The sequence below is a fragment of the Amphiura filiformis genome, chromosome 8 (assembly GCF_039555335.1).
Source record: "Amphiura filiformis chromosome 8, Afil_fr2py, whole genome shotgun sequence".
Lineage (NCBI taxonomy): Eukaryota > Metazoa > Echinodermata > Ophiuroidea > Amphilepidida > Amphiuridae > Amphiura > Amphiura filiformis.
This window is the reverse complement of record NC_092635.1, coordinates 31,223,737-31,239,667: the sequence shown is the minus strand read 5'-3', so window position 1 is coordinate 31,239,667 and position 15,931 is coordinate 31,223,737. Positions and strand designations below refer to the sequence as shown.

The window sequence follows — 15,931 nt, the reverse complement described above, 5'->3', positions numbered from 1 at the left end:
CGCAAGGTCTTTGCATAGGCCCACAAGAACACACATTGATAGTTACTGATTTTTCGCGAAGTAGTGTAGATGTGTTAGATCTAAGAAACGATACAAAAGTGACACATGTAGCTGGTTCAAATCGCGGAATAATCGGACCAACGGACGTAGCATATCATGTACCCTCTGGACGGGTTTTAGTATTGGACACTACTAGGAGTAGAGTGCTGCAATTTCCAATTCTGCCTCAAGCCTTTGTCGATGTGGCCGAGGTTACTAATCCCATTGCACACCAACAAGAAGTTTGGCTGGACACACCTACCCCAGGAATTGTATTTCAATCTTGAGTTTACAGAGATACCACCACTGAACTTGTAGCTAACCTGTGATAAAAACTTGAATAATAAGAATTTGGGCTGAAAATAAAGTTACATTTTGACAAAAAAAAGTGAGTTAAAGGGTCGGTCACCCACCTTTGCACAGTATTTTTGTGGGACATGAGAGCACATCAGACATCTTTTTGTATTTAAGATGTACTTTCTTTTTCTCAAAAAGAATTATAGGTCTTTTTTGGTAAAAACAAATGTGTATCATCAATACGAAATGTCAAAATTTTCAAATGATTGACGGCAATAGAAATATCTATTATTTCTCCTGATGCTGGTTGTATTCGAAATAAAGTACCCGAGTTGGACATTTTTGCAGTCGCGACGTGAAAAATATTGAAATCGAAACGAAAATTCTCAAAAGCATGGTATACTTGTCATGCATCAGCCATTCCTAATCTAAAGCACGTGACTTGTAGATGTTGGCTGATCGCCACTGGATATAATTTATTTATTCCTAGCCATTATGTAAAAAGAGAGAAAGGTGTTTGCAGCCGACAGAAGCGGCGGCACCAGGAGGATTGGGGAAGGGGAAATTGCCGCAAAAAGCGGAAATTTACGTAATTGGGGGGTGCCTCAAAACTGGGGGGGCAAGAAAAATATGAGGGGGGGAAATGACCAACTTACTATCTCCCCCCATAGCGCCAAAATAGCGTGATCCGGTAACCAAGAGGACTATGTAACCACTTCGATGCTGAATTGGCTTGCGATGAGAAAGTCCGAATTTCCATTTTGTCGAAAAGTCTAATGAAGCGGCGCTGGACATTTCCACAAAACATCCTCATAGAACCCTTAAGGGATGGGTTTATATGTGTGTAAATGGAGGAGAAATGGGAGGATTTTGGCATGTTTGCTGTGATTGTTTGCCTAGCAATATTGATCACAAGTACACAATTGATGGTGCATATCAAGGACCAAACTCTATAGTTTTATATTTGAGCACGATCACTTCTGTAAGGTCATGGGAAATTATGTAAATCGGCTTTTATATTTGATGTTGCATATCGGCTCACTTTTTTTTTTTGTACCCAGTATTTCACAAAGTCCCTTTACTCTGATGACCCTATGAATTTTTGCTGGTATGTTGAGCACTTTAAACAATTAATTATAGTACTTACCTCCTACTTTAGGAACATGCGTATGCCTTATTGTATGTCGACCATGTCAACAACCCAGTGTAGTTTTACATGGTTGGAAAAGTATATTTCCTTTCGCTATTTTGCCAATCATAATTCATAAATTGTCCAACTTTTTTGACAAAAAAGAGTTTTGCAACTATTCCGCCAGCAAGGAAACACAAATTTATGTGTATCCAGTGCGTCCTTTACGTTTAAATAGTTCAGTTTATTGTCAAGTTGTGCCTCTATACGCCATATTTACGGAATTGATGATACGAGCTGATACGGAATTTTGAACCCAAATTTCTTGAAATATACATTACCTTTTAACTTCTCGCCACGAAATTGGATTCATAAGAAGGTCAAATACAAGCCTTCCACTATGGCTGGTATCATCATCTCGATTGGTGTCTTGTGTTAGTATTATTCCATATTTTGCTGGTAGAAGTTCAATGAAACCCTCCATAATTCACGACTACTGTCACTTGTGTTATAAACTCGATGTGTTTACTATATTGTCGCTCGGGTCCGCGACTAATCGCAGGGACCGGTCTATCATTAGCTATTCTATACACTTTTCAATAGCCTTATTGTGATGTGTGGGAGTTTTAAAAGCCGAGCCATGAACAAAATATAATGCGAGTACCCGGGGAGGCATCAACTTTAGAGGTGACGGTATGTGCCTGTCAATATATGCCCCTCTTTTGAAGCCGACTATACCCGATGACCAGGCACCTTCAGTTTTCAAAATATTATACACAATGACCCCTTTTTCATTTTGATTGTACATAATGACCCTTTTTTTTTTTAAAAAAACCCCCAACGTTTTGTACTGATATGCGCCTACTTCGCGACGCTTGTAGGCACATATACCCATCAATTCTAAAGTTGAGTGCCCCGGGGCGAGCGCATACTGCGGGCCAATGAACAATGAGATAGTGGCTTTTCTGATATCACTTTGAGGAACTGTTGAAGTATAAATCAGCCAACGAGTAGGTGTGTCCAAATTGCACATCTTGAATTGAGACCAAGACATGCTGTTATTTCAATTGTTATACCGTTCCGGTTGGTTTATTACCTACCATTGCCTACGAGATGCAGTTCTAAGGTGACAGAGGGACAGGTCTGCAATTCGATTCCACAACCATTCATACCTTTCATCTGTTTTATTGTATTATCGTGCGAATTGCTCCGTGGTACCTTACGGGTACCTGAATTTTATTTGAATGAAGATGACTCTGTCATGCTCGACGTCATATTGCATAATTTCTATACAGTATATGCAATAAACCAACCAGAACAGTATAACAATTGAAATAATAGGCAGTTCTAAGATAGGTTAAGAAGAATATAACGTCACAATTCTGTATTATTATTCAAGGTTGTAACGTGTGTCTATGCTGTCATGTAGGCCTACCTGGCAACAGACACGCCCCGGTACAAACAGATGAAATTTGTAGAAAAGCGTGATTATGACAAAAACATTAAAAATGATACTTTGAGGTATTGTTTTTTAATTTTTGTATGGCAGATCATACATACACATGTGCTGAGGTCAAAAAGGTAAAAATTTTGTTTTTGACCCCTGACTCACCTGTCATTCCAAACAACCCCTTAAGGGAACTGGAATGAGCATTTTGAGCGTTTCGACAGCATTTTTTGTGGGACATGAGAGCACATCAGACCTATCGAATTGCATTCTGAATACGAAGAATGTCTTTCTGATATCAAATAATTTTTATTTTATGAAATTCACGATATAATACAAATTTTATGACAAATTATTGATGGGATGGGGTATGAACGTTTGGACAGTATTTATTGTGGGACATTAGAGCACATCAAACATATCGAATTGCATTCTGAATACGAAGAATGTCCTTCTGATATCAAATAATTTTGATATTTTGAAATTCGCAATGTAATGCAAATTTTATGGCAAATGATTACAAATTGATATTTTTGATATTTAACAGTATTCGAAGTATTCTTAAAGTGTATGTAGGTGGGATGAAAATCAATTGAAAATTTTGACCTTTCGTATTGAAGATACGGATTTTTTCCCAAAACGTCAAAATTTTCAATTGATCGTCGGCTTTTCCTCCCACCTACATACACTTTAAGAATACTTCGAATACTGTTAAATATCAAAAATCGTGAATTTCAAAAATGAAAATTATTTGATATCAGAAAGACATTCTTCGTATTCAGAATGCAATTCGATATGTCTGATGTGCTATAAAGGCCCACAAAAATACTGTCTAAACGCTCAAAACGCTCATTCCAGATCCCTTAAGCAAGACTAGAATTACACGGTTCGTAATTAAGGTGGCTCCCACAACAAAGGTTTGTAAACATCAAAGCTTTATTTGTTAATAACAAAGGTTTGCAAATACAAAGAATATGTAAATAAGGTAATTAATATTCTTAATATGCAAATAATCTGCCACAAAGCTACAAAGTCTAAATTTGAAATGATATTACTATTGAAATATAAATATCAAGCTTGAACTCAATATCTCTAAGAATATTTTAAGAGCAAAAATAAATAAATAAATGTCAGAAACGATCCTCCCTACCCTTGAAAATCTCGATCGCGAGTAGCCAAAGTCATTTGAGCAATGGCGGCTGAAGGGGGGGGGGGGACAATGCAAGCCTCCTCAATTTGTCAATGGTGGACGTCCCCCTACTCAGTAAAAATCATAATAGGATAAATCATATAGCAATAATTTTCATGTGCAGCTTCCTTTTTAGCGCGAAAACATAGTGTTTTGGGCAAACATGTGGCGCAAATTGCACAATTTTGCGCGCTTCGCTCGCACTGGACCATCAAATACCAAAATTTTTTATTTTCATTTTAGACACAAAAAATAGCATGAAATGGCATGTAAAAGTTGTTCAAAAAGGGGTCATTGGGTGCATATTAATGAAAAAGAGGGTCATTGGGTGGCAGATTTGCCTGAAGAAAAGGGCTCTATTATCAGGCACATGGCCGATATATGTGAGTGCACAACCCCGGATGTAAGTATGCCAAGGAATAACGTATTTAAAGAAAAGTTCATAAATATTCTTTGACAAGTACTTCAAATGGAAAAGGTGATGCAGTAAACCCAGGAGCAGGATCCAGCGAAGGTGATTCTCTACCAGGAGGAAGTTCAAACTTAAACCGATGCATCAAACTGGAGAAGAATAGAAATAGCTCCATCTTGGCAAAGGTTTCACCCATGCACACACGTCGACCTGTTGGGGAGATAACAGAAATTTTAGTTCCGACTAAATCGACCACGGACTTTTTGGGCTATGTTGAAAACTATACTACTCTTTCCTCCTGTGACTTTGCTTTGCAGTTGCATTGGATTTATCTTTTAGTTCCCAGCTGGGCAGACTTTTATGTAGGTCTGGTCCTAAATATTATAATAGACTGCTTGCGTTTTTCGTTAGTATATAGCAGGACCATTTTCGGAAATGGACTAAAGAACAGTGACCTAGCCAGCACTTTTTCAGAGGGTGGACAAAGCTCGGGGGACAAAAAGGGAGAGAGGGAGGGGGGGGGGTGCAATACAAATTTCAAGAGGATGGGCCGACTTTGACGAAAAAGGTCAAAATGGGCTAAATATCTCACAGCATCTCACAGGGCAACATCTCATAGGGGGAAAGAGGGAGCAAGACTTCTCACAGGGGGAAGCTGCCCTTTGCCCATCCCCTTTGACTAAAGAATCATCAGTATTATACCTGCTCCAAAGGGTAACACGTGTGGACTCTTGACCATTTCCAACTTGTCGTTCAGATGTCTGGATGGATCGAATCGTTCTGGATCAGGCCAAAGATTTGAATCATGATGTACTGACCTGAAGAAGTATTAAACAACAAATAACAAAAATCACTAGATTAACAAAGAATACGCAGTTTACTTTGTTTTTGTTTTAATTATCTGTCCAAGGGATGGGTTTTGTAAAATGGGTTACATAATGTTAATTGTCTACCCCTTCGGCCTCTCAATAGTTCTGATAGATTGCATGATAATTAATTAATTAATATTAGGGCCTACTTACACTACGTTACATTACATGTTGCATTACTAGATTCTTCTACATTTGTGATTGTACACGTCACATTTCATAATGAAATGGTTTTACAAACATATTTAATTCACATTTAACAAATCTGTAAATTATGTAAAACTCACAACGCGGCATCGCTTTGCATTACATTTCAGCAGGTGCTATCAAGGCCACTGAGCCATGAGGGAAACATTTGAAAATCGTCATGCTGATCCGCTACTAAATTGACTTCACTGGGACAAGTAATTTACTGGGACAGGTACGCGCGAAGCGCGCAAAATTTTTAATGCTAAAATGGTTCAAAATTAGGTCAATTGTAACCGGGGAGTGCTACTTTCCCCGGTCGGTACGGCCCTGTATATTTGTGCCAACACAAACACTTTCTGAATGCATAATTAGCTCATATCTGGTTTCATGATATAACGTACCATATATTGCAAACGACATTGGTTCCTTTGGGAATGGAGTAACCAGCCAATGTAGTGTCAACAGTAGCACACCGAGGAATAGATGGGCCGATTGTAGCCAGTCTTTGTGTTTCATATATCGTAGCTGCTGTATACGGCATCTTGTCACGGTCTTCCAAACAAGGTAGTCGAGATGTACCTACCACCTATGAAATATTATGAGATTTGGGGGAGAGACATCATTTATTCATACATAGGCTATACACGGTGTATAATTAGATCAGATTCAATATTAGTCTCCGCTTTTGTAAATTAATTTCTGTAAATTCTACCTTTTCCAGTTGTTCGTAGCTGATCTCAGAAGCGAAACACGAGAGACGGTAAAAATGAGCTTGATATTATAAGTGTTGTGATTATGCTAATAAATTTACATCATGAATGAAACAACATCAAATGTGAAACCAAACAGCAAGGTGCAAAGTGCAACCAGACATCATGACGACTAATAAGATTACGAGAATGCATTTCAACATTTAAGAAATCATACCAGCATCCAATTCTCGCGTTTCACAATACAATGCGCCGCCAGCGGTTGCTTTTGGCAGTCAAATTTTCGACTCCAGAGTCGACATCGCCGTTCTAGCTGCTATTGAATTTTCACGCGAGTGTGATAATAAATATGTTGAAAACAGCTCCACGAAGGATTCCCGTGATCAATAGATAGAAAATGGATCTACTATACACCTATCCGACTTCGCCATTACTTCGGTGTCCCCGATGTAAAACTGCGGTGTCCCGAGGTCGGGGGTTCTATCCATTATTTATTGTGTGCTATACAGAATTGTACCCGGGAATTGTACACAACAGTGATATTCAATACACAATCATGAGTATTGAATTACGAATTAAATCTCCCGCTCTGGTACATCTGTGTTGCCGTCAATAGAGGGCCAAATACAGTAAACGCTTCTCGGATTGGTGTATAGTTGTAAATTGTTGTTTTAGTGTGCATTCGCATGCAACATCATTATAATGACATTTAAACCCACAATGATGCATATTCCTGTATTGTATTCGTAATACGCGGGCTTTGGATGTCGACTCATTTTCCCATGATGCACTGCGTATTTTGGCCTCGACCCAGCGACCGCTGGAGGCGCATCGTAATGTGAAACGCGAGAATTGTTACTCTTATGTCTGATGGGTTTTCAGATCATAATAAGAATCTGATTGGGGACCGGGGACCATCCGTATGTGACTTTTAAGTTTTGTCTCAGAGCTAAGTTAAAAAATAAAGACACTCGACTACTTTTTGTTACTTGCTATTTTCAAATTAGTTTCCTTGATGTCCAATTAGTGCCATATCCGTAGCAGGTTTGAAATATTTCCAGCTAGCCTTTTTTTCGAATACAGACAATTTCTGCATAAATGTATATTTGGGCATTATAAAGAAAATCATTAAATATGATGACAGTTCCTCTATACTCTTATCGTTTCCTTGCAACAGTGTTGCTTTAAATGAAGTGTTGCTTTAAATGAAGCAACTTATTTTGGATCAGTTTACTTAGTTTTCAATATTTGTCTTTATGTCAGCTTCAATTTGAGCCATCTGAAGTGACGCAGTGGTGTATTTACGGTCATTTCTAGTTAGTCTACTCCATATTTCTGAATCATGATATTATTTTTACTTTACTAAAAAAAAGATATTAAAGCAAAATTTTTACAAGCTGGACAAAAAACTAATCATAGAAAATATGAAATCGCTACTGTATGTAGAAGCTGAGATATGAAGCAGAAGTTTCTGAATGATCTGAACAATCGAAATGGAAGTTTTGAAAGTATCTCCCAGAACCTATTTTTGTGCCCGAATTACAAAGACACTACACTTTCATCCGAATGACGGAACTTTTTTGGGTGGGTGCGGCGTGCCGCACCCACCCTGTATTCTCTGACTATTTACCTACTTTTTCACATGCCGCAGTGTTGAGAAAATATTCGTGCCGGTTATATCCCAAACACCCACAGAGGTGATAGATTACGGCGAGTTTTGTAATTATTACTTGATTTTGATATGTAAGTAATACGATAAAGTCGTCATAGGCAGTAATGTGTTTGTATTAAAAGAAATAACAAAAATAATTATTTAAGTAATAGAAATACTATTTGGAAATTGCAGCAAGATTTGCAGATGTTTTTATTTGAACAGTACCAGTTCACCAGTTTTGCTAGTTTTCCTAATCTTTGGGCTAAATTAATAGCATCGTGAAGGTCATATATATCATTTTATACTGACAGCTTCGGCATGTACTTAAATACAGCTTGTATGTGTGCATTGTGTTCAGTGTGTACATAGGCTATTTACTTTTCAAATCTTGTGACAAATAGTGCTTGATGATGCTTGTATAAGGTATTATAGACAAATTATTAGAATGCATGTGCACCAGTAGAAATGGCCCAGGTTGAATAAAATAAATAAACATATGAATGAATATTTTATTCCCTGGATTATTTTTGTTGGGACAAAATAATGATATAGTTTGACGCTTTGAAATACAGTTATGGTAATCATAATAAAGTTACAAAGTTAAAAAATAATATCGAAATATTGTAAAATCAAACATTTCCCCTCATAAGTTGCAATACAACATATTGAGGAAATTGATATGACAGATTTTTAAACTTTGATATGGAAAGATACCCCAGCCCTGTTGTCTCACCAGAGAAGATGAGCAGAAGTCTTTCTATCTGATGATAAAAAAACACTCTAGGTATGATTACGAAAATGTTTTAAATAACTATTATCTACAACAGTTTTATAACCATGTTTTATATAAAATGTTAACATAAAACGTCTTGTGTTATGATGTGAAGGGTTAATATAAAAACAGGGAAATATGTTCCAACTGACCAGCAGAGAACAAAGGATAAGCAATAGATCAGATTAAAATCAGGGAAAATATGACACAACCTCCAATGGGGGAATAACAAACGTATAAAACGTATAAAGTTAAAAACTCTTTTAACTTTGTTTATACGTTTTGTGTTATTCCCCTATTAGACAGGTCAAAATGTGAGAATTTGTGCTTTATTAAAAGGTTGGAGGCATTTCGTGTTAAAAGTGGTTAAACAAGCTTTTTAAGATAATTCGAGGGTGCTGAATACGAAAATGCTGTTTAACCGGTTCAGTTTTGGAGTCTTAGCCAAAAAAAAAAAAAAAACAAAATGGCCGCCATTTTCAACATATTTTTGATAATAACTTGAATTTTAAACAACATAGGAGGTTAAAAATGGTGGCAATATCCATGTTTATGATACAGAGGAACCCAAATTGATTGTTACTGAAGTTTTAACTGGTATGGTTTTGCTGCCTTGTTGAATTTTCAAAATGGCCGCCATTTTCATCAAGTTTCTGCATTTTCTGCTATAACTTGGATAGTAGGCAACGTAGAAGTTTATAAATGATGACAGTACCCATGTTTTTAATACTAAGGATTCCAAATTATCTGTTACCTACTATCTGTTGTAACTAGTTAGGGTTGCTACCATCTAGAATTCCAAGATGGCCGCCATTCATTAGGTAATTTCTGGGGTGTGTTTCAGAAAAACAAAATTGTCATCGTTTTCATAAGGGCAGATTACTTTCTCTGGCCAAATGCACTTTTAATTTCTTTAGAACAAAAACAGTGATATTGAATTAGTTTTCCAAGTGCATTTTAAAAGATTTCAAAATGGCCGCTTTTTAGCTACTAGGCCTATACTTTACACCGTACAACTCTTAAAACTGGTAACATTGGCACTTGATTTTACTTTCGGCTAATTGTTCCCGTTAGGATCTTTCAACTATTTGATTCTTTCTATTTGACCTTTCACTTCGTAGTACAGTGATTCCAAACTCTGATTAATGGCTTTAGCCTCTTCTGTTTTTGCACTCTTGTTGGCTGTTAAATGTGCTTAGCCTTTTTGCAACTGCAATTGCCATTTATACATGCATGAAACTATCTCGAGACATGCTTTGTGAATAGGAGGTAGTGTCATCAGTTGTGGAACCAGGTTCTATCTATGTAGGTCCATCCCATGTCAGTTACTTTGGGGAGAATTGGAGAAATGGTGACTGCTTGTTTCCAAATACAAGCCTGGTAATGTGCATACTTTGTGTGAAGCCTTACTGCATCAGATGTTGGTGGTAGATTCTCCTGTGGACAACCTTTGAAAATAGTATCACCCGTGCCTTATTGCATCTGTCCACATCATCTGGCAATATATGGACATGGTGAGCATTCTCTTGCTTTCATCAGAGCACAGCGTGATGGTGTCTGGGATCTCCACTTGTATGCCTTCAGAAGGATGCTAACTTTCTTTTTTAGGTATGATCATACCACAATGCCAAATGGGGTACCACTTATATGGCAGAAATGAGCTACCTTCCACCATGTCCACCAAAAGTCCTCCTTGAATTCCAGGCAGGAAATGTCGTTGTAAAGGAGTCCGTGCGGAAATTCAACCAAGTATCCCCTGATTATAGCCAAGAATGGTTGAATGGTACTGGGAAGAGGAGCGGTGGGATTGTAGGTATCACAAGAAGTATCACTGCATTAGGCAGATGGGTACTCTCTTATATAACATGAGAACTTGCATATCAAGTAAATTAGGCAAGTGCTGATGATGGAACACTCCCAATTGGAAAGTGAGTATGTGTACAACGAGATCACACCATCCAGAAAAGAGCGTGACAACCTCGATGAGGAGAAGTCGTCTCAGCTTTCGGATGATTCAATGTTTTCAACAAGGGGGTACCATCTCCTGTACTGTAGAATATTGCAACCAAAGATTTGGCCAGTGCTAGTGGCATAGATTTCTTTTTGACATGTGGGGTTGGGGGTCAATAAAAATTCCCTCTAAAAGGGAAGGCCAGCCTCAATGCAGAAGAGGTCTTGTAAATAGTTTGGGTCACCGTGAAAGGCATTTTTAGGATCACGCTTACATCTATGTTACATGACAGTTCACCAAACCATCAATGGTGAGAACATGCACACTGAAACAGCAAAAAGCATTAACTCCTATAACTCCTGTCAACTCTTTAATTCATTACTCCAAATTGTTCTGTATTTTTGTCTTTACTGCTTTTTACCCACGCTTATTATTTTCTTGAAGTATAGTGAATCCAGCACCTTTTATAAGCAACAGAATAAGATGATGGTACAAATGCGCGCAAAAATTTGCACTTTTTACAGTTTTAGGCTAAAATGGCCAAATATCATGTTAATTTGGCTGGAAACACACATACAGGTGTCAATATTGGGAGGGGGGTGATTGTATGGACCACCCACTTGGCAAAATATTGGGGAAATTTACCCCCCTATCCCCCATGGATGATTTAGGGTCATCCCAGGTCAATCGATGAGAAAGTTGCTTGATGACCTGATCCCAACCATGTGACAGATTCACCCTGTTGAGGGACGATTGTTCGGCTTGTCCCCACACTTCTTTGACTCCCTGCTCGAACCAACATAGTTCACGGTCCAAAATGACAACTTTGTCAATGTCAAAGCTGTGACCGCTGCCCTCAAGATGTTTGTAGACTGCGGAATCGTTGCCACTTGAACTAACATGTCTAAGTTGGGATATGCGACTCTGCAAGGATTGGTCGGTTTTTATCAATTTTATCAAAGTGCTTGGCACTCCTGATCTTCAGCGCACTTGACACCATAAACTACACCACTAATACAGCCCTTAAGGCAGATAGAAACATTCTACAGCGATTTGTGACCGCCTCTAAGGCAGGACGTACAACTTGGACCAGATTCTGCAGCATGAACTTATGCCTGTTCAAATTTCACTTGCTGCCATGAATGGGAGTCTGCATATAAGCAGTGGCGGCTGAGTTTCAGAGGATTGAGGTAACCTTTGACAGATACCAGCATGATTCCATCAAGACTGGAACCAAAACAAAACGAACCTGGGCTATCGACCAGTATGCCGGGTAATAGAAAACCACAACGTTCTCTACCGAATAACTGGACTAACTTTCTCTCACCAGTCACCAGAGGAGGCTTAAAGGCATTCCTACAATGCACTATGATTGGGAAATTTGATCAATATAACCTAATTTTAAAGGCAAAGTCCCCATTGCCACACACACAAAATGGTAATTTTAAAACTGCAGCCAACGAGCTAATAGTTGAGACTTAGGACTGATATTTGATTTTCTTACAGGAAACATTCATATTGTCCCACTGCATTAATTTTGTTCCTAAGTCTCGATGTTTTGAATGTTAAATAATAGGATGAAAACACCAGATATTTGCACACAATCCCAATGCAAGGTATGATCAACTATACCACATGTGTACAAAAGCCAGACATACAAGGTCAGAAACCCCATTGGGTTGTGGGAATGTCTTTAAACATCCTCTGTTCTCTCACAGAGAATAAAGCAAATCTTGCCGCTCCCATCTCAACAGCTTATGACAAATGCTGTATCAATTGCACCCACAACACTTGTAGTGGCTGGAGGATTTGCACATATAACAGAAGTTAGATCTTCAGATTCAGGGATGGACACAACAGCCCTAGAGGCCCTGAGGAGGCGGATACTCACTTTGTACTTCATTGCATTAACACAAATGCTGAAGCTGTAGTGGTTTCAGTATGTGACACTGACATACTTGTCTTGCTGGCTGCTTATTTTGACAAGATGCTATGCACTCAGCTGTAGGATGAAGGCAGGATTTGTAAGAAGCCCAAATACATCTCAATCCATAAAATCCATCAGGAACTGCTGCCTTGCCAAGTGGAGGCTTTGCTTCTATTTCATAACTGGTTGTGACAGTGTGTCACAGCTTGCTGGCCACGGCAAAAAGACAGGAGGTGTTTCAAGCAATTGTTGACAGCTCTTAGCACAATTCATTTGCAAGGTGCATAATGTGCACAGATGCGATAAGGGACATGTGATACTATTCTCAAAGGATTGTCCACAGGAGAATCTACCACCAACATGCAAATGTACCAATGGATGTATATATAAACAATTGCAGCTTCATGAAACCTAAGCTAACATGCACAGATGGTTGTGCATACGTGTGCATTTAACTGCCAACAAGAGTGCAGAAACAGAAGAGACTTTACAAGTTTCTGCACTCTTGCCTTAAAAGGGGTCAATTAAAGTTAGGAATCACTGAAATACAAAGTGAAAGGTCAAATAGAAAGAATCAAATAGTTCCTAACTAGTTACAGCAGGTAGTAGGTAGCAGATAATTTGTAATCCATGGTATCAAAAACATGGGTACTGCCATCATTTTTAAACTTCTATGTTGCCTACTATCCAAGTTATAACATGAAATGCAGAAACTTGATAAAAATGGCGGCCATCTTGGAATTCAAGATGGTGGCAACCGTGACTAGTTACAACAGATAGTAGGTAACAGATAATTTGGAATCCTTTACTTGGTATTAAAAACATGGGTACTGCCATCATTTTTAAACTTCTATGCTGCCTACTATCCAAGTTATAGCAGGAAATGCATAAATTTGATGAAAATGGCGGCCATTTTGGAATTCAACATGGCGGCAAAACCATAACACTTGAAACTTCAGTAACAATCAATTTTGGGTTCCTCTGTATCATAAACATGAATATTGCCACCATTTTTAACCTCCTATGCTGTTTAAAATTCAAGTTATTATCAAAAATATGTTGAAAATGGCGGCCATTTTGTTTTTTAAATTTTGAGGGCTAAGACTCCAAAACTGAACTGGTTAAACAGCATTTTCAAATTCAGCACCCTCGAATTATCTTAAAAAGCTTGTTTAACCACTTTTAACACGAAATGCCTCCAGTAAGCACAAATTCTCAAATTTTGACTTGTCTATATTGGAAATCGATGTTGTGTCATATTTTCCCTGTTTTTAATTGTGAACTTGACTTACTCATTCTTTCATTTCTCTTGACAATTTTTCATTTGCCCACCCTATTCCTTTTAAAGGAATTTTTATCTAAACTACCAAGTGAGACAAGTGAATTTGGGTAATTCGCTGTCGTAGTGCACGTTAGTAACCATTGGTTACTGCTCCAAGCCTGGGCTCATACACCCGTTCCGAATTCTGATATGCCATAGGCTTTGTGTTGTGACCATTTCGATCAGTGGTTCGTAACAAAGAAAGCGTGATCCAGTTGACCTGTCAACGGTCATATTGTAACATGCACTACGACAGCGAATTGTTTTAGAGGTTAGATTGGATACGAATTCACTTCACTGACCCAAACACTGAATGATTAATCTTGAGAAAGTGTAAAAATAAAAAAACAATTCTTTTAAAATGAGAAACTACTTCACACTCACCCTCATTGATTCTTGGTGTACCTTCTCCTGCACATCAGGGTTCATCACCATATATAATAAAGCAAACTTAAGGGTATTTGCTGTCGTATCTGTGGATCCTGCGAACATATCGCTCAACACATATTTCAAGTCTTCAATGGTAAAGATATCTGGTTCTTCCAAACTCTTTGCCAAGTAACAGTCGATAAAATCACGAGGCTCGCTATCTGCTACAGATGCCTTTTGATGTCCTGAAACTTTGCCCATCAGAAATCCATACCATTCCTCGTTCACGTCAATTATCTTCTGTGCATGTTGCTTTAGAAATGGTCGTGATATAGGGACAAAGTCCAACAACTGACTCTTTTTCCCACCATATATCTTAAAACACCCTTCCATTGCATGAAGAACGTGTTGAAATTCAATGTCATTATGATCATAGTGGCAACCCAAGAACGTATCGCACATCACACTGGCAACACCGGAGGTAAGCAACGTAGATAAATCCTGAGGTACCCTGGCTAGATCCTGCAAAAAAGATAAATTAGAACTTCAACATGAACCAACCCGGTTGTAAGATTTACTTGAGAATTCAAGAGTAGTCTCTCAACTTGTTCTCATATCTATATCCAGAGAACTGCTAAACCCCGTGACTGCTATTCCCCAGGTGGAGCGGTTTAGTGGGTTTTAGCGGTTCTCGGATATAGTGTGTTTAAAAGGCCCTATAGTAGGGCTAGATACACACTTCCACGATCTAGGCGCTGTACATAATGAAATAAATGTCGCTTTTCATTTTACTATTGCTTCGGCTCCAAATGATATTGGAACATATCTGAATACATGAAGTGTAAAATAATAATATAATTTTATCATTCTTTAAGGGATCCAAAATGAGCGTTTATTGCGTTTCGACAGTATTTTTTGTGGAACATGAGAGCACCTCAGACCTATCGAATTGCATTCTGAATACGAAGCATGTCTTTCTGATATCAAATAATTTTCATTTTTTCAAAATCACAATATAATACAAATTTTATGACAAATTATAAAAATTGGATATTTTTCACATTTTTGATATACAACAGTCCTCGAAGTAAATTATATAAATCTAATGATTCTTAAAGTGTATGTATCAGGGAGGAAAAGCCGACGGTCAATTGAAAATTTTGACCTTTCATATTGAAGATATGGATTTTTTCCCAAAAAGACCTTATTTTTGTTTGGTGTTTTGGGAAAAAATCCATATCTTCAATACGAAAGGTCAAAATTTTGAATTGATCGTCGACTTTTATCCCACCTACATACACTTTAAGTATAAATCATCAGATTTATAAAGTTTACTTCAAGTACTGTTAAATATCAAAAATATCAATTTTAATGATTTGCCATAAAATGTGTATTAAATTGCGAATTTCAAAAATCAAAATTATTTGATATCAGAATGACATTCTTCGTATTCAGAATGCAATTCGATATGTCTGATGTGCTCTAATATCCCAAAATAAATACTGTCCAAACGTTCATACCCCAGCCCTTAAGAATTCACAAATCTTCAATTACTGCTTTAAAGGATCTGGAATGAGCGTTTTGAACGTTTCGACAGTATTTTTTGTGGGACATGAGAGCACATCAGACATATCGAATTGCATTCTGAATACGAAG

At 37.8% G+C, this 15,931-nt stretch overlaps 1 protein-coding gene across 1 annotated transcript; it reads right to left on the bottom strand.

Moving 5' to 3' along the window:
• Positions 1-3,905: 3,905 nt before the first annotated feature.
• LOC140158249 (cytochrome P450 2U1-like) lies at positions 3,906-14,793 on the bottom strand. Its single transcript, XM_072181362.1, has 4 exons — positions 14,291-14,793; positions 5,973-6,157; positions 5,216-5,331; positions 3,906-4,723 (listed from the first exon to the last, which is right to left on the bottom strand). The coding sequence occupies exons 1-4, from the start codon at positions 14,735-14,737 to the stop codon at positions 4,542-4,544; spliced, it is 930 nt and encodes a 309-aa protein (XP_072037463.1). The 5' UTR covers positions 14,738-14,793; the 3' UTR covers positions 3,906-4,541.
• Between the last annotated feature and the right edge of the window lie 1,138 nt (positions 14,794-15,931).